Source organism: Monodelphis domestica, chromosome 1 (assembly GCF_027887165.1).
Source record: "Monodelphis domestica isolate mMonDom1 chromosome 1, mMonDom1.pri, whole genome shotgun sequence".
NCBI lineage: Eukaryota > Metazoa > Chordata > Mammalia > Didelphimorphia > Didelphidae > Monodelphis > Monodelphis domestica.
The window spans coordinates 442735651-442763542 of record NC_077227.1 but is presented as its reverse complement, the minus strand read 5'-3'; the positions used below and the strand labels follow the sequence as shown (position 1 = coordinate 442763542).

Sequence of the window (27892 nt, the reverse complement as noted above, 5' to 3'; positions counted from 1 at the left end):
TGCTGATGGAGTTGTGAATTGATCCAACCATTCTGGAAGGCAATTTGGAATTATGCCCAAAGAGCTTTAAGAGAATGTATGTCCTTTGATCCAGCAATAACTGGGTTGTATCCCAAAGAGATTTTTAAAAAAATGGAAAAGATAGTGGCAAAAAATTGGAGATTGGCTGTACAAATTGTGGTTTATGATGGTGATGGAATACTATTGTGCTATAAAGGAATGGTGAACTGCTTGATTTCTATATGAACTGAAAAGACCTACATGAACTGATGTGGAGTGAAATAAGCAGAACGAGGAGAACATTATGCACAGGAACTGAAACATTGTGGAATAGTCAAATGTGAATGACTCTTTTACTAAAAGCAATGCAATGATCCAGGACAAAACTGAGGGACTTATGAGAAAGAATATTATCCACATCTGAAGAAAGAACTGTGGGAGTAGAAATCCAGAAAAAAACATGATTTATCACTCGTTTACATGGGTATATGGTTTGGGGTTTTGGTTTTAAAAGATTGTTATAGAAATTAATAATATGGAAATAGAATATGAGTAATAATATATGTATAACCCAGTGAAATTGCTTGTCATCTCTGAGAGGAGGGAAGGAAAAGAGAAGTGAGACAACAAGAATCATGCCACCATGAGAAAACTACTAGGGAAATAGAACAGAATAGTTTCCTTCCTTCTCAGTAGGCCCAATATATCACATTGACAGCTGTGTGGAAGATAAGCAATTATGAAAAGAGACATGAGGGAGGGAAACTACTTTGGAGACTGTTTTGAAATTTTAGGCAAGAGATGATGCAGAGCTAACCTAAGGTCAATTGTGAGAGATGTTTTAGAGGTAGCAAGATCTGGCAACTAAGTGCCCGGTGAGGATGTTACAAACCTGAGAAGAATGAGCCCTCTGGCAGAGATAGGAAAGGTTAAAAAAAGAATGGGATCTGGAAGTGAGATCTATTTTGGGCATAATGAATTTGATATATCGCTGGGACATCTAGTTAGAAATACCTATTGGGTAGTTGGTGATAGTTGGCTAAAGCTTAGGGGAATTTTGAAAAACCTAAAGAATAATATTTCCTTCTAGAATCTGTTGTCAAAGTATATCAAAATAACTGATGCCATGAATTTACTTGTTTCCCTCTAGATCCTCGCAATAAGACTGTTTTCAATAGGACATTTTATGATGAACCACTAATTATGGAGTAAGTATCTACTGTGGCTTCTCAATAGTAACTTAAAACTTATCCAAATAAAACTAATTTTTATCAGGTATGAAATTAGGCTGTCAGGTATAGAAACTAAGTTTACAGTATTTAAACTTGATTATACTCTTGATTGCAAGCTATGATACTGTTGTGTTTTAAATCTATAATCCTGTCACCAAAAGAGAGCAAAATGAAAAACAAACACTAGAGAAAAGACAAGAGTAATGTTTACATGATTAATTCTTCAGGCTCTTTGATTAAATTGCTTATGGAACAATTCTGAGTGTGTCAATACTATTCAAAAGGGGAAGTATTCGGGATTTTTTTTTTTCCTGAAAGAAATACTTAGGTTTATTTCAAGTGGGACTTAGAGGGCAGGTACACAGTCTTCTTGAATGATCCAGAGAGACCTCGATTCTAAAATTTATAAGTACATTTATACTTCAGAACTTTTAAGACATAATATACAAAGCAGATTTTACCGAAATCTGTCTGGCAAGAGAGAAATAGATCAATGGAACACATTAAGGATACCATTCACTAACCAACTATATTAAAAATATTACTATTTCATAAACCTATAGAAAATGAAAACTCGAAAGCACATCATTTAATATATGCCCTTAGGAAAACTGATTTAGCAATAAGGTAAGAAATGAACTTGGTCTCTCACATGTATTATGCCATATTAATCAATGAATTCTAATTGGATCAAAGACTTAAACATAAAAAAATTCCATAAAGTGCCAGTAAAATGAGATATATATTCATCCCAGTTATGTAAAAATAGAATGATATCGTAAGGAACCAGCCAGCCTAGAAATCAGGAAGATAACAGTTCAAATCCTGCTTCTGACACATATTAACCATGTGACCTGGGACAAGTCAATTACCCCTTCCAGGGTCTAGTTAGCTCTGTGAAACTATTAAATTTTAGAAAAGGAGCCAACCTGAATTGGCAGAAGAGTAATCTCACTGTGTAGTTTACTACACTATGGAAATTTCAGATGTGATCCACATCCCTGTCTCTACATAGAGGAAATTTCTGTCTGTTAAATAAAAGGAGGAATTTTTAAGGACAAATTACACATGATGAATTATATTAAAATAATAACTTTCCACACAACAACTATAATACAAATTGTTAGCACTTATATAGTTTCTTAAGGTTTGCAGATCACTTTACAAATATTTACCTCATTTTATCTTCACAATAACACTGGGAGTAGATGAAGAAGAAACTAAGACTGATAGAGGTTAAGTGACTTGCCCAAGGGTTCCTAATTTTCAAGGATCTGAGGACAGTTTTAAAATTAGGTCTTCCTAATTCCAGTTCCAGAGTGCTATCTGTGGCAAATTAAAAAGAAAAATAACTTGGGAAAAATAATGTCAAATATCTATAACAAAAAAGTGCCATCTGAAACATAAGACACTGTTAGTTCCTAATTGATAAATTGTAAAAGGACAAGGATAGATTTTATAAAATAGGAAACAAATTGCCTATTATCAATTGAAAAATAAGCAAATTCACTAATAATCAGCCAGATGAATATTAAAAAATCAGCAGAACCACCTCATATCTACAAATTGGTAAAAAATAATTTAAAATAGTGAACCTTTGGGAGAAGTTGTGGAGAGAGGCACATATTCATTGTTTGTTGCATCTAATTTGTTTGCAATCTAACGGAATAATTTTAGAACAGAATTTGTAAGTACATAATAAAAGGAACAAAAATCTCCATATCCTTTGACTCTCTAATGCCACTGTTGACAATATAGTCTGGAAATGTTAACAAAAAGTAAGATAAAGAAAATTTTAAAACATCATTATTTATCATTTTAAACAGTTGGAAGCAAATTCAAGATTCAACAGCACTTCAATTCAGCATGCATTTATTTTTGGTTGTTGTTCAACTCTTCCTGACTCCAGTTGGGGTTTTCTTGGCAAAGATACTGAGGTAGTTTGGCATTTCTTTCTCCACCTCATTTTACAGATGAAGAACCTGAGGCAGACAAAGTCACACAGCTAGTAGGTGTCTGAGGCTGTATTTAAATTTAAGAAGATGAGTCTTCCTGACTCAGAACTGGCACTCTATCCACTATGCCACTTAGCCACCCCTAAACTTTTGTTATGTTACATGCTTTTTATTAAGAACTGAGAACATAAAAACAAAAATGCAACAGTACCTGGACAACAGGTACATAGTAAACAATATAAGATATATATAAACTAGTTTCCAAGAGTTTATATAATGCTTTATATAATGGGTAATTTGTTAGCAGTAGCACTGGGCTTCCAAAGACCCAATAGGAGAGGGTAGAGTGGGATGGAACTGAGACTGACATAGATGGGTATGAGGGTGTCATGAGGAATGGTAGACAAGGAAGTTGAAGTGAACCATAGTAGTGGATTGTCCTTTTTAGGTAAGCAATGGTAATGTTGACTTGGTTATTGATTCTCTGAGCAAGAGTGAAAAGTGATGAGAGTAGGGGGTGGAGATAGAGTACAAGGACAGGATAGATGATGGATCCCTTATTCCTAGTAACCAAGGGGGAAAGATTTGACTTATTCCACATTTATCAATCAGGCTAACTTGACTGCTAACTTGACTGCTTCCTTGACTTGTCCTACATCCCACAGCCAATTTATGTAATAAACAGGGCTTAAACCCATACCTTCCTGATTCAGAATACCTATTCTCCATCCACTGTACCAGGTAGCATCTCACATTAAGATTATGCAGATAGAAGCAGGGGGTATTGGTGCTAAGGTCAGATGAGGTAGAGTGGTACAAAATAAAAAGAAGAAAAAGAGTCATTGGAGGATTTTTTTTTTTAAATGCACAAAAGAGAACAGAAATGCACAGAAGTTCAATGGAAAACAAGCAAGTTGGGCAGCTTTGAAAGTTATATGTTGCATTTGTCACATTTTATTTTTTAAAAGCAGGTTGTATAATAGAAGTAAAAAAAAAGAAAGAAACAAGTATTTATTCAGGGTCAAGTATGTGCCAGACAATGTGCTTTGTACTATAAAAATAATAATAAAGTTACGTTTATATTTGACTTCCTATGTGCTGGCCCCTGTTCAAAGCATTTAAAAATTATCTTATTTGATCCTCTCGACAACTCTGGAAGGTAGGTGCTATTACTCCATTTTACACTTGAGGAAACTGAGGTAGATAGAGGCTAAGTGACTTGCCCAGGTTAACATATTTAGTAAATATGGGTCGTTGGCTGGATTTGAACTCATCTTCCTAATTCCAGGCCCAGCACTCTATCTTTCTCTGCTTTTCTACCTAGCTGCCTCCAAACCATGAAAAGATTAATGGTTTCACATATAATCATCTTTTTCTTTTCTATTTTTGCAAATAGACATGTCCTTTTTTTGTTTTTCAAATTCAAAATAAACTTTTTTTTAGTGTTCAAGCAGCATCAGGAAAAAAAAAAAAGAAATCTGGAAGGCATTGTAGGAAATAATGCAAAGGAAAAATAATTTCTCAACAAATAGTGCATACTATGATCATATTATTGGAAAAGTAAATACAGTCAAACAAACCTTATGGGAACTTTGCAGTGAATGAAAAATTAAGCAATTTCACATATTGAAATTAATGTATTTAAATGTAAATAGCTAAAAAGCCAAGAGGGAGAGAGGGAAAGAAAGAAAAAAGGAAAGAACCATAGAGGTATTGGTTTAGGGTAGCATTGGTGAAGTATTGGTATGGATTCTGAGTGGGCACTGGGGAAGTTGTTCTGTTCCCCCTCTTCCCAACACCAAGGACATTTTTTGCATATTCCACCCTTCTTTTCAGGTGTCCAAAGTGAGCACTTTCTCCCTCCACTCTCTGGGGTGATGCAGGGGACTTATAGGTACCTTGAAATTGCTTTTGGGCATGCAAATGTTGGTCTAGAGGAATGAATGCGTACCTGGGATTTTATTTTTGAAATTGCCTTTTTCTGTGCCTTATCAAAGTCATAGCCCTACATCAAGTGAGTGGAGACTATTAATGGTTTAAAGGATTAGCCTGATTCAACATTTTTATTTATGACTTGCTTGAAGATATAAATATGATGTGTTCATTACATTTGCAAATAGTATGGAGCTGACAAGGACAGCTAATTCATTAAATAACAAGCTTCAAAATGATCCAAACCAACTGAAATGATGGGCCAGATCTAAAGGATGAAATTCACAAGAATAACTTTCATTTAAACTTTAAGGAATAAATGTAACTTAAGTTTTTAAAAGCCTGCAACTGAAGTGTTGGATGGAAGAGACATGATTTGTTTATAGTCCATGTGAAAAAGACTTAGGAGTCTGATGGACCAGGTATTCAACACTGAATCAGTAGAGTGGTGTTACTGCCCAAAAATTTACATTTAAAGAAGCAATAATAGCTACGTTAAGGCTGAATTAACCAGATTATAACTGGAAAATTGTGTTTAGTTTAATGGTTAAGATGAGTGATTTAATAAAGCATTTATTAAGCACTTTCTGTGCTAAATGCTGGGATACAAAGAGAAACATAAGGCAGTCCCGGTGAACTTGAAAGGAGTTCACATTTTAATGAGAGAAACAATATAGTTGGAAAGTTTCTGCTGCAAGTTAAAGGAAAAAGATTCATAGTCTCTAGAATGTAGTAGCAAAGCATATGTGGTTACCTCAATCATTTCCATTAATAAAATTATATCACTTTCTGTTGTTGAACTAGTTGATAGTGTCAAGGACTTGGTGGCAAGAATTTTTTCCCTTTTCTGGATCTTCAAGAGCTGTGGCTCTAGTAACCACAGAAGCAGTTGCCAGACTACCTCTCACTAGGATGATGGCTGAGGGCACTGGGCTGGAAGGAAGCATTGATGTTCCTAAGGTTCTTAGATTCAGATTCCTGGATTGTCACCATCAGGGTTTAATGAGAGACTGGTCAAGGTAGCTGTTGTGATTTGACTTACTTGATACATTTTGCTTCCTGTTTCTCTCAGAGTGCTTTAATACATCAGCTAGACAGGCCCCTTCTTTACAGAAGTTGTTTGTCTGTTTGATTCCTATAAATAGTAAGTTAGAAGTAGGACTGAAAGGCGACACCACTCCCAGGGCTCTTGTGCCTATCTGTCTGTTACTAGTGGTTAGTCAAAAGTTGTTGCTGGTGGTGATAAGGAAGGTGGACCTCTTTGCAATGATTTCTCCTCTCAATAATTGCTGCAAAAGCTGGACTAGAAGTAGGTCTGACTGTTAGTGGGATGTTGCTATTCTGAAGGCTCTGGATTTCAGGGTTCTTGTCTGTCTCTTTCAGCATCTGATGGAAGATACTGGGCATGGTTGAAGCTCTTTGAGGACATGGACGGTCTTTTGCCCCTTTCTGTATATCTCCAGTGCTTAGCATAATATGTAGCACATAGTAGGTGCTTAATAAATAATAATTTAATGGTTAGAGATTTGATTTACCTGGTAGATGTTGCTTCCTGTCTCTCCTTCAGGTAACCTGAAGCTTCAGCTAAGTCAGCTTGCCTACTGTAACATTTAAAATAGTTGGAGACATAAACTGTAAGAGTTAAAGCAGTGGAAGATATAAATTATAGTAGATATAAGAGTGGGTGAGTAAATTGTGACCGCAGAAAATATGTTTCACTACAGTGTCTTGGTTTTAAATCAAATATAAGGTGGTCGCCAGGGAAATATTCCCAATTATGAATATACCCAAGTCAACTGGGTTTTATAGAGATTTTAATTAATAATACAATGAGGAATTAAAGAAAAGAGAGAAAGAGAGAAAAAGGAAATAAATATGAAGGGCCTTAAGCCAACATGACCTAGACCCGAGTCTTAAGAGAGAGAGATCAGTCAGTCAGTCTTTTATCACTCACCACAAGGTCTGTCTAAGCAAGGATTCTAGTAACAGAGTCTCCTCAGAGAGAGTTCCAGCCAGAGTCCTCCTCAAAGAACTTCCCTTCTCCAGAGCCTCTCCTCAAGAGATTCTCCAAAAGGATTCTCATAAGAGATCTTTTTTTCTCAAGAGAATCTCTTTCTTATATAGGGGGTTTTCTCCTATGTCACCTCCCCTAAGTTCTTCCATCTACCAATCACTGTAGACGTTTTCCAAAGGACAGCCCATTCTAAAAACACTGCTGGGTCGACTAATCCCTTTAGTAAGTTTGAACCAGAAAAAACTTCTGAATAAGTTTTCACCTCTTTGCTCCTGGCAAGTTTACAAGTTGCCTGACCTTTAATAGATACTTAGCACCCCATTGTATTAATTCTAAAAATAGGCATGGCTTAAAGAACTTGTTGCCTCATTATAAGTATGGGTTTAAGTACTTTCATTGTTTAGCAAGGAGTTTTCTCCCCTAAAGCAGTCTTAAGTATGGGTGGAGTAGAGGTCCTCCCATTTCTGATCCAAATAGAGTTCTCACTGTCAAAATGGGGAATGTTCCCAGTAGGGAATTGTTCCAATTGAAAATTCCCCAATGGGGAAATTTTTAACATTCACAAGTCTGAGAAATTTCAAGATTTACACTACCCTATTATATTTGAAAAGAAATACTGACATCCTAGAGTGAAGAATGACCAGGATGATGAGGGAACTCTTACGTGTGTGGTATAAAGAATAATTAAAAGAACTTGGAGGACAGGAAAGCCAAGATGGCAAAGAAGTAAGAAGTAGTACAGCAAGTTCTCTCTCCCTCTCCAAAATCCTCCAAACAATTCTAGAAAATACTGATACTAGCCAAATTCTGATGGAGATATTCAAGATAGTCATAGGGAATTGTTTGCCTAGCCTAGCTCTTTATGGGGAGGCAGAGAAGGGAAGTCTGTGGACAATGAGGGCAGGGTCTGGCCAGGAATATTGCATGTGGACACTCCAGCATCAAGGAAGTGGTTGTACACAAAAGCAAGTAGAGATTCATGACCCATATCATGTCACCACCCTCAGACACATATGGGGCAGTTTGCCAGGGACACATGGCAACTGGCAGCTTTGTCACCCACTACTCAGTCACAAATCCAGGCCAAACTAAAGAGCACCCTACTTAATCCATGTCTCCAGCACAGGCCCTTGGCTATATACAGAGAGGAAAAAATTCAGTAGCAATGTAATGATGCAACTCAGAAACCTGCAGGCCTACGGAGGAAATGACCAGGGCTTGAATTCCAGACCAAAGGACAACTTTCTCATTCTGAGCCAGCAAATTTTCCAAGCCAACTGTTAATGACTGAGCCTAGCAGCAATCTGCTGTTGCACATACCCAAACACATTAGGAAGTTACTGAGCTCAAATGAGTAGGGCAGCAATCAGACTTTACCCTGGATCAAACCTCTTTAGGAGCAATGAAAGCTTACAGGTTTCCAATCTGAGATGTCCTAGAGATCTTGGAACAACAAAATGCCCAATAATTCAATAAAATAACAGAGGGACCAGCGCAGACCTTCTCTACAGATATATATATATATATATATATATATATATATATATACATATATATATATATATCCTGGCCCAAATACCATGTATGAGTAATTCTACCATAAAAAAAGAAATTCTAGTGACAGGGATGCTCAAGATATAAACTCAGAAGAAGAGAATAATTCCAAAACACCAACAAATAAAGCCTCAAAACCCAAATAGGCACAAATTCAGTAAGAATTCCTAGAAGACATGAAGCAAGGATTTCAAAAGAATCAGAAAATGTTTCTGTCTATGAAATGAGTATGAAATTAAAATTAAAAAAAAAATAAAGCTGTGGAAGAAAGGATTGGAAAAGGAATTAACAGTTTGCACAAGGATTACAAAACTTTGTCAAACTCCCTGAAAAGTGGAATGGAACAATTAGAAGCCCATGACTCCATGGGATAACAAGAAATATTAAAATAAAGTAAAAAAAATCTGAAGAAATAGGAAAAAAAATGTAAGATAGCACATAGCAAAAAACAACTAACCTGGAAAACAAAATAGAGGAAAAGTTTAAAAATCATCAAACTACCTGAATGCCATGATCAAAACCTGACCCTAGATAGCTTTTTAAAAGAAACCTTAAAACTGGACAGATTTCCTATTATTAGAGTGTAAAGTGGAAGCAAACAAAAAAAAAACACTGAAGACCTTCCAAAAGAAACCTCCAGATGAAAACTTCTAGGAAAATTATAACCAAAACCTAGAGTTCCCCTGGTCAAAAAAATACCACAGGCAGTTAGGAAAAAAAGTATTCAAGTACCAAGGAGCCACAAGCAAGATTACCCATGATTTAGCAACCATACTTTAAGGGGATCAAAGAGCTTGGAATACAATGTTCTAAAAATTAAAGACTAGAGACTCACAGCCAAGAATAACTTACCCAGAAAAAATGAGTATAATTATACAGAAGGGAAAATGGATTTTTAATGAAAGACAGCTTTAAAGCATTACTAATGAAAAGACCAGAGGTGTATGGAAGCCTTGAAGTTCATACAAAGAAGTTAGGGTAAACATAAATACGTAAAATGATAAAGGACTAAACAAGGAAAAACTATTTACTTTCTAATATGAGTAGATAATATCTGTAGGTTTTAGGAATGATTCTGTTGTGTCTTGATTTAAAAAAAAAAAGGGTGGACAGAGATAAAAGAGGACTACATTGGTGGAAGGAGTAAGGTTATGGAAAATTATCCCACAAATTAAGGTGCACACAAACAGATCTCTATATAGTCAGTCAGTAAGCATTTATTAAATGCCTACTATGAGCCAAGCAACTGAGGAAAAAGAGACAAAAGATAATTCCTGCCCTCAGCAATCTAAGGGGAGAGAATAAGCAAATAAAATGTGAACAAAAAAGTTATATACAGATTAAAGAGGAAATTAAAGAGAATAAACTTTAACATTAAGTGGAGTTGGACAAGGTTTCCTTTAGAAGATAGGATTTTATTTGGGACTTGGAGGAAGCCAGGAAGGGTAGGAAGTGGAGATGAGGAAAAGGGTGTTATAGGCATAATGGACTTCCTGAGAAAATGCCTAGAGCTGAGAGATGAAGTGTTTTGTTCATGGAATAGCACAGAGGTCAGTATAACTGGATTGAAGAGTACTTGTGGAGTATTAGGTATCAAAACACTAGAAAAGTTAAAAAGAAGCTTGGCTACAAAGGGCTTTGAACACCACGGAATTTATGTATTGATCTTGTTAGGGTGCCATTGGAATTTGGGGTTTTAGTAGTGACATACATGGTCAGACCTATGCTTTATAAAAATTACTTTGGCAGGTGAATAGAGGATAGAATGAAATTGGAAGAGACTTGTGGAAGTCAGATTCACCTGCAGCCTATTGCAGTAGACCAAGAGTGAGGTGATAATGTCTTGTACCAGGGCGGTAGCGAATTAGAGAGAAAGGAATGGGGGAAGTGGCTGACACTTGAACCTTACTGTCATGTTAACTAATCAAAGGATGATGGGATACATACAAACACCAGGTTGGTTCAAAAACATATCTCACTCAACAGGAAAATAGGAGGGAAAAGGGGAGATAGGAGAAAGAGGAATTAATGAGAGGATACATTAATTTGTTGGCTTAATTTACAAGCTAGTTTGAGGTTAATTTTGTGAGCATTTTCTTTGTGCATTTGAAAAAGAAGGCTTTTCTGTTTATCTTGCTTAGTTCTCTCCATATCATTTGTAATTTTAATGGATCCAAGTTCAGATCAAATATCTACTGTTAACCTCTGTGTTTTATCATTCTCATTTTGGAATGTTGATATGTATTATAATTTTCTTGTATCACTCTTTTACTTCCTTTTCTGAACTTACTAGTTGAATTTGATTCAAATAAGATCAGAATTGTTTCATTAAAAAAAAGGGAGTGATTAACCCTAAACAAAATAAACTATGAGTAGACCAAAAAATTATACTCTACCTCTTTTTTGATGTCAAAGAATGGGAATATGAAAGGACACCAATAAATTGGGGAGTGGTTAAGCAAGCTGATATATAAATGTAATAAGAATATTATTGTCCTGTAAAAAAAATGATAAAAGAGGTGACTTCAAAGAAATATGGGAAGAGGTATATTACCCCATGTAGAATGACATGAACAGAACTAGAACAATTTATATAGTGACAGCGGTATGATAAAAACTTTGAAAAATGAGCCATTATGTTCTAGTTCTAGTTCATCAACCCACAATTCCAGAAGACTAATAATTGAACCATCTTACCTGTTGCCTAAGAGATGAAGGACTCAAGATGCAGAATGAAATAATTAGATATAAATAAATTTTAGGTGATTAATATGGAATTTACTTATTTTCTTTTTGTTATACATGTTCATAACTGGAATTCTGTTTTTCTTTCATATTCTTTTGGGGAATTGGAAGGAGCAGGCAAAGTCAGAAGGCTTTTTTTAAAGTATAGAACATGGAATGATTATTAAGAAGAAACAACTTAGAAAGTGAATTCTGACTTTCTAGAATGTGAAAGGAACCGGTGTCACAAAGGGATTAAGCTTACTTTTGTAACCCTAGACATTTGTGGCCAGTTAAAAGAAGTTATATTTATGCAAATATTTTCTTGGTAGAAGGAAGAACTGTCTAACAAGTAGAGCTGCCTATATTTAGAATAAGCTAACTTATTAGATATCACATTCACCGATATTGGAGCTATTCAACAGAAACTACATAAAACTTTGTCTGCAGTGTTATAGGAGGTGATCCTGGCTTTATAAAAGCAGAATTCTACAACTCTTAAAATCCCTTACAACTCTAAAGATTCTTTGAATCCTCTGGATATTGTTGGCAGGGTTATTAACATTTATATGTCTCTCAGCATAACTTCTATGTTTGATTTACTTTGAATCCACTGTTCTAAGGGGCAGGTTTGATTTTTATATGTGATTCATTCTCTGAAAACTCTTTGGTTACAGACTAGCTGATTTAAGATTGTAAAATAAATTTCCAAAGATAGTATAAGGAATTTACATAATCTTTCCTTTTAAGATGACTAAGTGACATTTTAATGAAATATTTTCTTTTCACTGTTTGTATTTCAGCTTCAATGGTGATTTAATCCCTGATGTTTTCGGTGTCACAAATGTATCGAGCCAACCACAGATCCTGATAGGCGGGTAAGTAGATACTTAATGTTATTATAGGACAATATGTATTGTATAAATGATGATGTTATTCTGATTATGTAATCTTAAGCTAAAAATTGGTTCCTAAATGTACATTGAAAAGATCAGTTCATTATAAATAAGGATGATTTTCTAGTGTTTAAAACAGTATTTTGTAAGCATCTGGATTCCCTTAATCAAAAGATGAATTTGGCTCTAGAGATTTCCTAACCTGATAATATTTTCTATGTTCTCTGAGAATAAGAAAATATGAAATTTGTTTTTATTTAACCATTTAATTTTTAGGTCTGTATGTGTAGGAATAGGAGAATTTCACTTAAATATGATGGATTTTGCAGTAGCTAAGTAGGTAGCACAATGTGGTAGAACACCAGACCTGGAGTATGGGGGACTTGGATTCATATCTTGCCTCAGGCACTTCCTAGTTAAGTGATGCTAGATGAGTCATTTAATCCCAATATGCAGATGAGTCCCTGCCTCTACCAGACCCCATAGTCTTTTGCCAGGACTATACTTAAAGCCTTTCTAATGGGGGATAACCTTCTACGACCTGCACCTACTAACAAAACCTTCATGAATTCATGATCCTGCCATTATGAAGGCATTCAGTCAGTAGGCATTTAAGTGCATTCCATGTGCCGGTTGTTCATTCAGTCATGTCTAGCTGTTCATGACCCAATTATGGGTCATGGGATTTTCCTGGCAAAATAATCAGAGAGTTTTGCCATTTCCTTCTCCAGTTCTATGCAGGCAGGGGTTAAATGACATTCTCAGTCACACAACCTGTGTGTCTGGTCAAATTTGAACTCTAGTTTTTCTGACTCCAGTTGTTGTAAGTGCCACTGTAAGTGCCAGTGACGCAAATCAAAAAAAAAAAAGAAGAAGAAGAAGAAGAAGAAGAAAGACTGCTCTTCCCCTCAGGGAGCTTACTTTTTTTAAAAATTGAATTTTATTTTTTCAATTACACATAGAAATAATTTTTACAATTTGTTCTAACATTTTAACATTTTATTTTTATTTATTTATTTTGTTTGGTCGATTTCAAACATTATCCCTTGCTTACAAAAATTTTTTCTAACATTTTATAATTCAGATTCTCTCCTTCCTTCCCTCCCTCCTCCCCAAGGTGGTAAATAGCCTCATATAAATTATATCATTGCTTTCATGCAGTACATAGTTTATATTCTAATAGGGAAGACTTCCCACAAGAGGAGGCAGAGGTATGAGCCACAGTAGGTGGATCATCAGGTAAGGCTAGTTTGAAGACCTTCTCCAAATGGATATTCTTTGAAGAATTCAATTTTGGGAGAATTGTCAAATTCAAATGACAATTTTTAAATTAACTATATTTTTAAATGAAATTTAAGTTATTACTTTACAAAACTGAGGTGAAGAGTCAGAAAAGAATTACAAATGAAATAAAAATAACTTACTCATCATAATAACTTTGCTAATCAATAGTTGAAGCTTCAACTTCTTCCTTACTCTAACTTTAATTTATAATGACTTAAAATAATGTTCTTCTCTGCCACATTTCTTAAAATTAGTGCTTATCAAGTTTTACTTTTGTATCTGCCACAAAGTGCCAGCAATCTTAATTAGCAATTTCCCAAAATATAGCTTGTAACTGATGTGACTCAAGCTTTTGGAATATCTTTGCTCTTAATGGAAAAGTAAAAATACCTATTATTTTGATCAAGACAAACAACATTGAGTTAATATCTTCCCATGCTGATAAACTGTTCACTTGTATTTTAAATAGTGGCCAGAAATCAAGGCAGCCAGGTAGCAGAGTAGATAGAGATTTGAACCTGGAGTCAAGAGGACCTGATAATTTAACCTCTATCTATGCATCTGAGTTTCCTCAACTGTAAATTGGGGATAATAAATAGCACCTGCCTCCCAGTATTATTGTGAGAATCAAATGAAATAAAATTTCTAAAGTGATTAGCACAATATCTAGCACGTGGGCACTTAATAAATTCTCATTCTTCTCTTCCCCCTTATAGACTAATCCTAAGAGTTTATTATTTAAATAGGTAAGTGTGAAGTATGTAATGGAAATACATGCTGCACACTTTGATCCTAAGTTGTTCTAATTTCCAAGTAAATTATATGGAATATTTGAATTCAGTATACAATTACTTATAACTATAAACTTTGGCCATTTATTCTTCATACTTCCTCAGTTGTTACATTATATTCAGTGGTTGACCAAGTGAAGCACTTTTATCTTGAGCAAATTCAATAGCCTGAACTTCACTTTTACAAATGGTTTTGTTTTCCTGATAATACACTAAGGATAAATTATAGATATTTGCACATAACTTTTTTTATTTTTTTTAATTTATTTGATCATTTCCAAGCATTATTCGTTAAAGACATAGATCATTTTCTTTTCCTCCCCCCACCCCCCATAGCTGACGCGTAAATCCACTGGGCATTAGATGTTTTCTTGATTTGAACCCATTGCTTTGTTGATAATATTTGCATTAGAGTGTTCATTTAGAGTCTCTCCTCTGTCATGTCCCCTCAACCACTGTATTCAGGCAGTTGCTTTTCCTCGGTGTTTCCACTCCCATAGTTTATCCTTTGCTTATGAATAGTGTTTTTTTCTCCTGGATCCCTGCAAATTGTTCAGGGACATTACACCGCCATTAATGGAGACGTCTATTACGTTCGATTATACCACCAAGTATTAGTCTCTGTGTACAATGTTCTCCTGGTTCTGCTCCTCTCGCTCTGCATCACTTCCTGGAGGTTGTTCCAGTCTCCATGGAATTCCTCCACTTTATTATTCCTTTTAGCACAATAGTATTCCATCACCAACATATACCACAGTTTGTTCTGCCATTCCCCAATTGATGGGCATCCCCTCGTTTTCCAGTTTTTGGCCACCACAAAGAGCGCAGCTATGAATATTTTTGTACAAGTCTTTTTGTCCATTATCTCTTTGGGGTACAGACCCAGCAGTGCTATGGCTGGATCAAAGGGTAGATATTCTTTTGTCGCCCTTTGGGCATAGTTCCAAATTGCCCTCCAGAATGGTTGGATCAGTTCACAACTCCACCAGCAATGAATTAATGTCCCTACTTGGCCACATCCCCTCCAGCATTCATTACTTTCCTTTGCTGTTTTGCACATAACTTTTAATGGAGTTATAAAAGATCATCTAGGTAAGATCTTGTTCTTTAAAAATTATATGAAAAGAAAGCTAGGTGGCTCAGTTTGAGGACCATCTGTGTAGTGTTAATAATTGAGGAGTGAAAAATAGGAGTTAATGAGATCACCAAATAAAATAGTGTAAAGTGAGAAGAGGGCTCATGACAGAGCCCCTACTGTTAGGACCAGTCAGACAAGTAGGAGGAAAACCAGGATAGGGCAATATCATGAAAACCTGGAGAGAAGAAAGTACCTAGAAGAGGGTGATCAACCATATCAGAGACAGCAGAGAGGTCAAGGAGAATGAGAGATGAAATGATTGGCTCAGCTTGTAAGTGATATCAAGATTTCAACCTGGGATATTATTCAGCTCCAAATCCAGCACAATTTCCACTATGCCGAAATGGACATATTAGAAAATGTTTGTCTTTAAGACCAGTGAATATGTAATGGAAATTTTTGTGCCCTTCAGAGGATTTTGAGCTATGGATCTTTTCTTAAATTTTATTAAGATGACATTTATTTAAATCCTTGCAGTTTTTAGAAGATAGCCTCTGATTCCCCCTAAGTTATTTAGGACTATAACCTTATATTGACCTTTCAGAAAGATTTTTTTCAGCTTTATTCAAGCATAGAATAAGTAAGAATTTTCTTAATGGAAATATTTTCATAGCACATCCATATTTCATTAAGGTTAGTGATTAATTATATATGACATTGATTTTAGTTCCAAGTGTGAATCTTTGTTTAAAGAAAAAGGGTTTTGTTTTGCGAATCTTTAATCAAGGTGAATTTACATTTTTAATAAACCATATTTGCCTACAATACATAAAGTAATGTAATTCTTTATTATTGTCTAAATATTTAATACTTATAGCTTCTGCAATGTAAAGTTGACTTTTTTGTTCATTTTTAAAATAAAGTATTTTGATAACATGCTTGCCTTATCTTTTGACTCTACCAATCTGTAAGAATTTTTAAGAAATTTTTATATTTAAAGTCTAGTGATTCTCTTTAAATATCAGGCTTTGGATTGTGTTTATTTTTCTTTTTAAGAGCAAATGCATCAAAATATATCATTAACTCTAAAAACAAATTTAATTTATTTCATTTTTACAAGACTCACATTAAGTTTAATAAGATTTATTTTGTGTTTAGAATTTAAGCTCACACTTTTTTAATAGTAATTTGAGGTCATAAGATTAAGCATATTACTAATACTACTATAGGACTTACTGAGAGCTCTTTTGGGAGAAGGGGCTACCATGGACCTGTGATTTTATTGATGTATAGAGCTTTTCTACCAGTGCACATTGGTGGCTTATCTGCAAAATATGGTGTTATACAATTTCCAGGGGATAGTGATAAGTTTAGTGATTTGCCTAAAGTCAAACAGCAAAGATATATTAGAGGTTGGACTTGAGCCCTGGTTTTTCTTCCTAACTCCCAGGCCAATTCTCTATCCACTATAGCACATTACTACAGTTCAGTTAAAAGCAGGATCAGGGTAAAGCTTTCCAGTAGAGGAGACATTGAGAAATCAAATATTGCAGAATGGGATGAGAAGTAGATACCTCCCTCCTCTCCCCATGTTGACAGTAATTTAAAAAAGAATTTTACCTAAGAGTCATTGCTTTTAAGGATATTCAATACAGGAACTGTGCTAATAATAACAAAATTAGAAATATTGCGGAAAATGATGGGGATTGTGTTATATGCATAGATGTTTAGGCATAATTGAATTTCAAAATATTATAAAAATTAAAAAGTTACTAAATTTTCTAAGGGTTTTCAAATGTTGACATTGTTATATGTTTATCTCTGAAAAGTGAGTGAATTCAAAATCATTTGAAGTCAGTTGCCATAGGCAACCAAACATCAGCAGTTGACATTAATTACATTTAAATTCACTCTTTGGTAAATGCTAATTTTTTTCTGATTAAAGGGTAATGATGCCCACAAAGTAGTATGCCTTAATATTGTTGTAGTTCCTGTGGAAAATAATAATAATAATTAGGTTTTCCCTCAGAGGTCAAGAAATGTCACTGATCAAATAAAAAATAAAACACATCATTCTGTCTCTGGAATAAATTGATCACCTGGAGGTCATGGCTCTGTATTTTTCCTGTTAAAATTAGTTTCATTTTACGTTCAATCTCATATGATTTCACACAATTGAGAAGTTTAAAATTTAGATAAATGCTTTGCTTAAAAAATATCAATTCTTTCTTGCTAAAAACTTAAACTATATCTGAAGAACAAATCATAAAATTTATAATAGGGCAAATGAAGTAAATTTTAGCTGTAAAATTTCATAATGTATATGCCTGATATTGACAATAGAATACATCAGCAATTGACACTTTATAGTTATATTAAATTCCTCATTTAAGACATACTTTTAGATACACAAAAGAATAAGACAAGTCATTTCATCAAAAACAAATGTTATAAGGCAATAACCACCTCTACTCATTTCCTTATTTCTTTTCATTTATGTAAAGTCCAACTCCTATATTATTTCCTATGTGAGTCTTCATTTCATAAGATATGTATGCTAACATCAAAAGTCTTTATGATGAAACTTTATTCATAGTTTGCATAGATAATAAAATGCCAGCTATAGAGGTTCAAGGGAACTTAGAAGCCATTTGGGCTAACTCCTTTATTTTTACAGATGAGGAAATTATAACCTAGAAAGATTAAATAATTTTTCTGAAGTCACACAGAGTCACGATTTAAACTCAAGTCCTATTTCAGATCTAGCATTCTTTCCTACCATATTCTCTTTTTAGAAATGTTTTGTGTCTTGAAACTCTTCCCAGCAAAAAGTTATACCTTCTTTAGCTGGTCTCGTATTTTTTATGTCTTCCATCTACTTGTCATATCATGTAATTAGTATTAAATTTATCTGAGCACATAGTTACTTATCAGGACTAGATTGTGAATTTCTTTAAAGGAAATTATATCTAATTATTTCTGACTTTTCTTAGTGAAATACATTTCTCATAGTAGACATCTGATAAGTAGTTGATATGTGAATAAAATAGCCTTGAAGGCATAGGCCATTTATAGTTTCTAAAGTGTCTTGTTGTGTGCTGAATGCCTAAAACTAATAGGCTCTAAATGCTTGTTGTGATCCACAAGGGTTTCTATGATACCACTTTCTCAATCAATGGAATCTTACCAATAAGGCTGCCTTCAGACTTCTATTAACAAAGGATACCCCCTCCAAAGAATGCATTTAAATATACTGTGTTTGATACTGGAGGCTAACTCCTCCAAAAGACAGTATATATGTTTTTGGTTCGTTGCTAGCCATTGAACAACTTGACGTCCCTCCTTCAATAGAGGAAGTCCAAAAAGCCATTAAACAAATGAGTACAGGCAAGGCACCCGGTAAAGAAGGGATCCCAACCGAGGTGTGCAAGGCTTTAAAGGTAAAGGCGCTTCAGACATTCCACATAGTGCTGACCAGCATATGGGAAGAGGAAGACATGCCCCCAGAACTCAGACATGCCTCCATCGTAGCCCTATACAAAAACAAAGGCACACAAGCAGCCTGTGACAACTACAGAGGCATCTCACTACTCTCCACTGCTGGAAAGATCCTCGCCCGTGTTATACTCAACAGACTCCTGTCATCTGTTTCAGAGCAGAACCTGCCTGAATCACAATGTGGCTTCCGACCAGATCGCAGCACCATCAACGTGGTCTTCACGGTGAGGCAAATGCAGGAAAAATGCCTTGAGCAGAACCTGAATCTCTACATTGTCTTCATAGACCTTACGAAGGCATTCGACACAGTGAACAGGGACGCATTATGGGTGATCCTTAGCAAGCTCAGCTGCCCAGCAAAATTCATCAAACTGATCCAGCTCTTGTCATGTCGACATGACAGGGGAAGTCCTATCTGGTGGAGAGACTTCCGATCGCTTCAACATCTCCAATGGCGTGAAACAAGGCTGCATCCTTGCTCCGGTGCTATTCAGCCTATACTTCACCCAAGTATTACAACATGCTATGATGGATCTAAATCTGGGCATCTACATCAAATAACGACTGAATGGCTCACTATTCGACCTTCGCCACCTGACTGCAAAAACAAAGACAACAGAGACTCATCCTGGAAGCTCTCTTCGCAGATGACTGCTCTCATGGCCCACCAAGAAAATCATCTTCAAACCATTGTGGACAGGTTCTCTACTGCAACAGAACTGTTTGGCCTGACTATCAGCCTCAGCAAAACAGAGGTGCTGTTCCAACCTGCACCAGGGAGGCCAACTAACCAGCTGTGCATTGCAATCGACGGCACGCAGCTTTCTAACGTCAACACTTTCAAGTACCTGGGCAGCACCATCGCCAACGACAGGTCCCTAGACCACGAGATTAATGCCAGGATCCAAAAGGCCAGCCAGGCACTCAGGTGGCTGCGCTCCAAAGTCCTCCAACACAGCGGTGTAAGCCCTGCGACGAAGCTCAAAGTGTATAACGCAGTGGTCCTCAGCTCGCTCCTGTACGGTTGTGAGACATGGACACTGTACCGGAAGCACATGAAACAGCTGGAGCAATTCCACCAACACTCTCTCCAGTCAATCATGAGGATCCGATGGCAGGACCGAATCACCAACCAGGAAGTCCTCAACAGAGCCAACTCCACCAGCATCGAAGTCTTGGTCCTCAAAACCCAGCTACGATGGTCTGGACACGTCATCCGCATGGACCCACAGTGAATACCAAGACAGGTATTCTATGGTGAACTATCAGTTGGACTTAGGAAACAATGCCGACCAAAGAAAAGATACAAGGATCAGCTAAAGTCAAACTTGGAAGTGGGCTGGCATTACACCAAAACAACTAGAACTCACTGCCTCTGACAGAAGCAGCTGGCATACCCAAATTAACCATGCCGCCACCACCTTTGAAGATGAGTGACATCGACGTCTTGCTGCTGCGCGTGAACGCCGATACAAGGCCACAACCGCACCTCCCGTAACAACTGGTGTTCCATGCCCCATGTGTCACAAACTTTGCACCTCACTCTTTGGACTCCAAAGCCATATGAGGGTACACCGTAGATGAAAACACAGAAAGAAAATTGTCATTCTCGGACACCGAGAGTCTACTACTACTGCTAGCCATGTACAGCAATTGTAAGATATTTCCAAAATGTATGGCTTGCATTTGGCTTATCCTAAATTTGGTAACAGGCTTAGATTTACTCCAAAGATAGGCAACAGAGTCCCAGCTCTTGTATAGGAACTTAAAATAAAAAACTCATGTAACATGCATCTTTAATTTTACCCTACAAAAATGAACTCTTAGAGCCCATGAACTGATGCAGAAATACATAAGGCACTTTAAGAGTTAAAGTATTTGGCTCAGAGTTTTCCTCTCCTCCTCAATTTCTGACTTTATCATACTAGGAGACTTCAATATATGGCATTAAACATCCAACCTCTTTATTCATAAGTCTTCAGATCCAGTTCCACTCTCTCTTAGCCACATATAGGCATAATTAAACCAATAAGAATTGATGAGGTCACCAAGTACAAGAGCAATGTAGTAAGAGAATAGATGATTCAGGATAGGGAATTGCAGTATATCCACAATTGGGCTCCAACTTGCCTTTCTAGCTTCATTATGCATTCCTGCCATCTACACATTCTATTGTCTGGCTAATAAAATAGCCATCTTACTGTTCCTTATATATGTACTTTGTACTATTTCAGACTTGGAATACATGCCATCTTGATCTCTACCTCAGAAACACTTCCTTCATGACTAAATTGATGCACTTTTAATTGAGGCCTCTCCTGGTCTTCTAAATATTAATGTCCTCTTTCCACACATTGCCTTGTATCCATTTTGTGTATTTATATGTGTGAAATATAAATATATAAATATGCATTCTTACAAGTATAAATATAAATATTTTCTTCCCCCAACAGAATGTAGGCTTCTTGAAGGTATTAGTTAATTTTTATCTTTTGTGACCGTCTCTTCTGAATGGTGAGACCCTGATTCACACCACCATTTCATAAGATATAGGACATACTGACTTCATTCCCAACTCTATTCCTTACTTTTCAAAGTTGTCTACCTCCTCCATAGCAGCCCTTCCCCTACACAAAGTACCTCTCTTCCACATTGGTACACTCACCTGTTTTCAGCTCTCTTTTATATATAATCTTCCTCTATTAGAATGAAAGCTCCTTAAAGGCAGGGCTATCTTTTCTCTGTATTTGAACCTTTTGAGCTTGGCACAGTGTTCTCAACTTCTACCACATTACTTGGCATGTAGTAAATTCTTGCTAAATTTTGTTGATTGATTGAAATATCCCATTAATTCTTCTCATAAGGAAAGTGAACTTGGGATTGCCATTGGGGGAACCCTTTCACTTTTTAGAGATCTCCAATCAACCCTTACATAGCATAGTATCATCCTGTAGTTTAAAATCCATAACTCCCTTTCCTTCTCCATCACCCATCTTCCATCCAAAGGCAAATACATTTTAGAGCTACTGAAAAAAAAAAAGCAATTTTCTTCCCATCATACTTGTACTGGTCAAAAAACTTACTGACTTCTGTTCTTCACATAAAATGCTGCCTATGAGCAACTCACTTTAGATCCATGTTGCCTAAATATGTTGGCAGTCTTGAATTACAAGGCACCCAAATATTGTCATTAACTATATAGTTACCCATTTCAAATATATTCTCTTATTGAAAAGATAGCACAACTGGAGCTAATACAGATCATTTTGTGGCCCATTGTAAGGTTAGAAACTGTAAAAATAATGGGTGAATGAGTTGATTATAGATATAAACTGATTAGATACTCTGCTTGCTGTGCTTACAAAGTATCTTCAGTTTATATAAGTGAACGGAAGCTCATAAATGAACTTCTCTTCAGGGCCAAGCTCAAGGACACTGAGGAGACTCTTGTTATACAAAAATAAACTATTTATTGAGAATATAAGGATATAAATGGATTTCTAACTATAAGGGATTCTAACTACACCCAAATAAAATCCCCTGATTCCACAAGGAACCTCTTCTCCTGTTTCCACAGGCTACACTGAACCTTCCTGATCTGACTAACCCTAATTTTCCCTATTCTACAATTAACTAATACTATTATCCTTATGAGAAGTATATAATTCTTAACTTTGTCTCCAAGTTATAAAAATAACAACAGCCAGTTGGCTGAGCCTCAGCAAGAACCAAATTAGGACTCTGAGCCAGCTAAGACCAGGTCTTTCTTTGGTCTTCTCAGAGATAAAACAATCTATGAAATAGCAATATTCAGTCATTAGTGTTTCCCAAGTTGGAAAAGAAAATCACTTAGCTCCTTCAGGTTTTTCCCTTCTTTCCTTTTACTTCAGATAGTGAGGAGAGAGAGAAAAGAAGATGTCACTTGCTCCCAGCACTTGGAGAGAGATCAACTGCCAGCTACCTCCAAGAGAGTAACTGCCAACTCCCTAAGAGCAACAGCCACACCCAGAGAGTAACTGCCACAGAAAAACTATTACACCTCCCACACACACAGTCAACATTTGAAATGGACTCTGTCTCAGATCTGTTTCAAATTTCAATTCTTCTTCAAGCCAGTTTCTCTACTTATTTCTAAACAAATGTAACAAGACTTAATTTCTAACAGCATCCGTATAGAAAAAAAATGAAATCATATGTACTCTGCTGATTTGGTCCAAAAAAATAAAACTTTTTTTTCCCTGAGGGACATAATTCTTTCTTTTTCTGGTTTTAGTAAAATATGCTCAAATAGCCATTATAAATCATCTGTATATTATCTTAGCCTTGCCACATAGGCAGAATTTAATTGCTTAAAATACTATATATTTAGGTTGCATGTCATGGAAAAAGTTTCATTTGCAAATTTGCATTAAAAATATTTTAACTTTATTTCCTCCTTAGGAATTTATCATGGCATCCTGTACTGAATATTCAGAGTAAAATGAAAATACCACATTCTCATGCTTTTATTGATTTGAATAAAGATTTTACTGCAGGTGAGTTTTCCTTTAAAAAATGAAATTTCTTTTATTGAATTGCTAACAGATTGCTTTATTTTAAATACTACAATATATGTAAAGTATTTGAAAGCTACTAGACTTAGAGAGAAGAAACCAGACTTACAGTCCCCAGTTGTCCATTAATTAGATTCATTACCTTAGTCATTCCTACCTTCAATTTCTTCATTTGTAAAATTAAGATGTTACTCTGAATCAGAGCTGTCAGACACAAGGCATGATTTTCTGACTCAAGACCAGATTAAGAGGTAATTGGGAAATATTTAACAAAATAAATAAAAATGTAATAAAACATACTTTTAACATTTGTGTTTCTAAATCAATATATGCCCTGAATTGCACTAAATCTTATGTAGGGATTAGTAACCATAGTTTCTATTTGAGTTTGATACAGCTGCTCAGAATAACCTTTTAAGTCCCTTCTACTTCTTACATTATATAATTCCTAGTATTAAACCTTAACTCTGTGCCTCAGTTTCTTCACTTGCAAAAGTATTTACATTTCTCAACTTTTTTATAAGGTCTCTGAAAAACAAATGAGATAATTATGTAAAAACATTTTGATAGGTTAAAGTAACATAAAGATATAAAGTCTGATTCATTGTTATTATTAATTAGTGGTTTCAAGGTAAATAGAAATGATTTTTTTAATTTAAAAAATTAAAATATTTTAAATTTGATTTCTAAATTATAAAAAATAGAAAATTTTCTAAAAGTATTTGTTGTGATATTTTATTTTAAGATTCTATAGAGCAATACTTCATTAATTTGGATTAAAAAACTCACTAGGAATTCCTGCTCTTTGGACATAAGCCAACTAGTATTTACTTTGCAGAGTTTATTTAAAAAAAAGATTGGTTAAGTTAATTTGGGAAGATAGCTAGGTAGCCAGTGGATAAAGTGCCAGAAGTGGAGACAGGAGGACCTTATAAAGGATAATTTAATTAGGCAACTTCATTTTATAGTCACTTTTTTAATATCTCTTCAGAACTGAATCTTCAGCATTCTGTAATCTCATTTGATAATTATCATCTTAATGATAAGTTGTAAAGAATAATTCTAATTATTAATTGGTTAAATGTGGATATGAAGCTATAATCAGTAATCATGTTGTGAGTAAAATAACAAGTAAAATGCCCTTTGAAGATATCCTTGCCAAAGAGTTTGCACATGTCTCTAGCATCCTGGAATTTGTCCAAAGGTTTCTGAAGCCTGGAGATTTATGACATCATAGTTAGCTACCGAATGACCTTGGCCATTTTTATTCTCACTAATATAAAACAGACTCCAGCAGTCTGCCCCACTACATTTCTTCTCATCCTAAGTTAGTTATATAAATAAAAATGCAAAGGAAGTATTTAGTCTCTTTACAGAATCCCACCTTTTGCTGCTGTCTCTTCATTGTTTTTTTGACATGAAATAACAATCATGAGCCACATTTATCTAAAACTTTAATGTTTGCAAAACACTTTTCCTCACAGTCAGCCTAGAAAGAAGAAAAAGAGGCTATATCAGTCGTTTAACCTTTCTGTGTTTCAAATTCTCAATCATTAATTGGAGGGACTATGAAATTATGATCTCAATATCTTCCTATTCATAATTTTTAATTACTTTGGAAATAGTTTTAATAACATCCATTTGTACACAATATGCACTTAAAAGTCATTAAAACAAATCTGGTGAGATATCTAATTAGCATTACTAATTATTTGTTACTGAAAGTAATATGATTGCATTCCTTTAAAAAATATTCTAACTACCTTTGTGACCTTTATCCTCCCCGTCATACTTTTCTCATTGGCAAAATTAGAGGGTTATTCTCAATGTCTTCTCATTTCACCTGTAGATATATACATGTATAGATGCATATACTCAAATTCAGATTCAGTAATTAAGCTTATATTCCCTGTAATTATTTAATTAGTAAAGTTTTGCTAAACTCCTCCTGCTCCCAAAGTTGGTGAAAATAATTTTGTCAAAGCTTTTAAGCTTTAAATAGAAAATGTTATTGTAGAATATTACTGGTTCCAGGTTAATTTAACATCCATAGATTGGGCCTTTCTACTGTGGCAGTTTTTCTGTTTTTAAACTACTAGAGGACATATTTAGATTAGAAGAAGAAGTAAAAGTATGCTTTTAGTTAGAATGATTAATATCTTAACTTTGAAGAAAATAATTATGGTGCTATTTTGAAAGGAATGCTAAGAAAATTCTTTTAAATTGCACTTTTGGTAAATTGAGATATTAATAGATATGAAAAATCATTTCTTACCTTTTAATAATAGATAAATCTTATATAAATCTTAATATATCCCCTTTCACAAAGGGATAACCCAGCCTATTTAGCCAATTTAACTCAGTTTTTTAAGAGAAGGTTAAAAAACTGGAAGAGTTCAAATCAAATTAAAATTTTTTTTATTACATGGGTTTTTCGATCGTGTTCAGATGATTTTGGTCTTACATTTAGCAGTCATTCATATCAAGAAATTCTGGTATAACTTTTAAGAATTCTCTGACACAACTGTCATATAAGGTAAAAGTTTTTACTGGGTCCACAACAATATTGTTATATAATTTCAACTAGGCCTTCATTGCTTCATGATAATCCCATTATTCTTTCCTCATTGATTCTTTGTTATATTCTTAATCAATATTCCAAACCTACACTCCTTTCCTAAAGACTCCTCTGTCACCCTCTTCCTTTCTCTTTTTACAGAAGACCCCCCCCTTATAATTTGTAAAAAAAAAAAATAAAGACCATTTTCATGAACTTCCTCTTCTCTCCTCTTCTACCATCAGAGCCCTTAATATAATCTCCCCCCTCACCCGCCATTGTCACCTTCTTGTCCTTGTCTGTCAGAAAAGGTAATCTTTCTTGTTGCCAAGACCAACCCCCCTAATTGTGTCTTCATCTCTTTCCTCCCTGTCTACTCCAAAATTTTGGCCCATTGGTCATTCCATTTTGGTCTAGTCAGTCTTTTCATATGTACTGACCTCTTCCTTGCTCTTTCTTTTCTGTCTTTATTGGATCCTTATAAATATATAATTATCTTATAAATATCAAGCTCCTAAATGTAGGAGTATTCTGAGACTTTTCTGATACTTCTCACTCATTGAATTCCTATGGCTTTAAATAATCAACTTTATGTAAATAATTCCTGCACCTATATATCCAGCCCTAGTTTCATCTCTTACCTGCCTTTCTACTCCAGAATTTTGGCTCATCAGTCATTCTATCTTGGCATCTTCAGCTTTCCATTGCTACTTTCCCTTTCCTTGCTGCTCCCTCCCAGTCTTTATATTCTCAGCAAATAAGCATTTATAAAGCAGTTGTTATATGCTAGGCACTGCATTAGGAGTACAAAAGAAGGCAAACATAATCCCTGCTTTCAAGGAGTTTACATTCTAATAGAGAGATAGCTGGTAACTAAAACATACATAAAAAATATATGCAGGATAAATGGAAGGTAATTTCAGAGGGAAACGCACTAGCATCTAGGAGAACCAAGAAAGTCTTCCTGAAGAAGGTGAGACTTGAGCTGAGTTTTGAAAGAAGCAAGGGAAACCCAGAAGTAGAGATGAGGAAGCAGAGCAGGCATAGGAGATAGCCAATACAAAGCCTGTCATTGGAGATAGATTGGAATGTTTGAAGAACTGCTAATAGACCATTGACTTTGGATCCCAGAGCATGTGGAGGGGGTAGTAAAGTACAAGCAGACTGGGGAGAGAAGAAGAGGTCATGTTTTAAAGAGATTTAAAAGCTTATTAGTATTCAGATAAAATATAAAGACAACTTTGTATTTTAAAATCCTGGAGACATGATTTCAGCCTATGCTTTTGCTATAACTCTCTTGTCTCTGAGTCATTCTTTATTGTGTTCCTCTCTCTTATCACTATCAGAGGAGCAAGCATGCTAGAGTCCAGGTTGTGGGATCCTTAAGCTCTGAGTCTTTCTTCCTTTATTGTTTCCTTTCTCCTTTTCCCACATCACCTATTCAACAAAGACTCTACATTTATCCCTTTTTGACATCTGCTCTTAGATTTTACCCTGTATTCTGGTCAGGAGAAATTTTTTTGCAAAAGGACTTCATCATATATCACATGAGCTTTACCTCGTTTTTCTGTTCCAGAAGCATCTTGGATTAATATGCTAACTCTGCTGCCCTTATCCATGTCATTGATAAAAATTATAAACCACATAGGGTCAAGAACAGATCCCTAAGGTAGTGTATTACCATAGACCTCTTTAATCTGACATCAACCTGTTAATGATTATTTTAGGATCCTAGTTCAGGAACCATTTCTAAATCCTTCAAACTGTATTGTCAAGTCATATTTTTTAGAAGGCTTTCTGTTATCTGGGTCATCTATATTTATA

The 27892-nt window shown here is 35.3% G+C and overlaps 1 protein-coding gene across 1 annotated transcript in view; it reads left to right on the top strand.

Moving 5' to 3' along the window:
- The window catches only part of ITFG1 (integrin alpha FG-GAP repeat containing 1), a 284002-nt gene that overhangs the window by 32598 nt on the left and 223512 nt on the right, over positions 1-27892 (top strand). The window contains exons 4-6 of the mRNA XM_001370113.4: positions 1151-1208; positions 12215-12289; positions 23399-23493. Coding sequence (XP_001370150.1) covers positions 1151-1208; positions 12215-12289; positions 23399-23493 — 228 coding nt within the window. The remainder of the gene's footprint in view (positions 1-1150; positions 1209-12214; positions 12290-23398; positions 23494-27892) is intronic.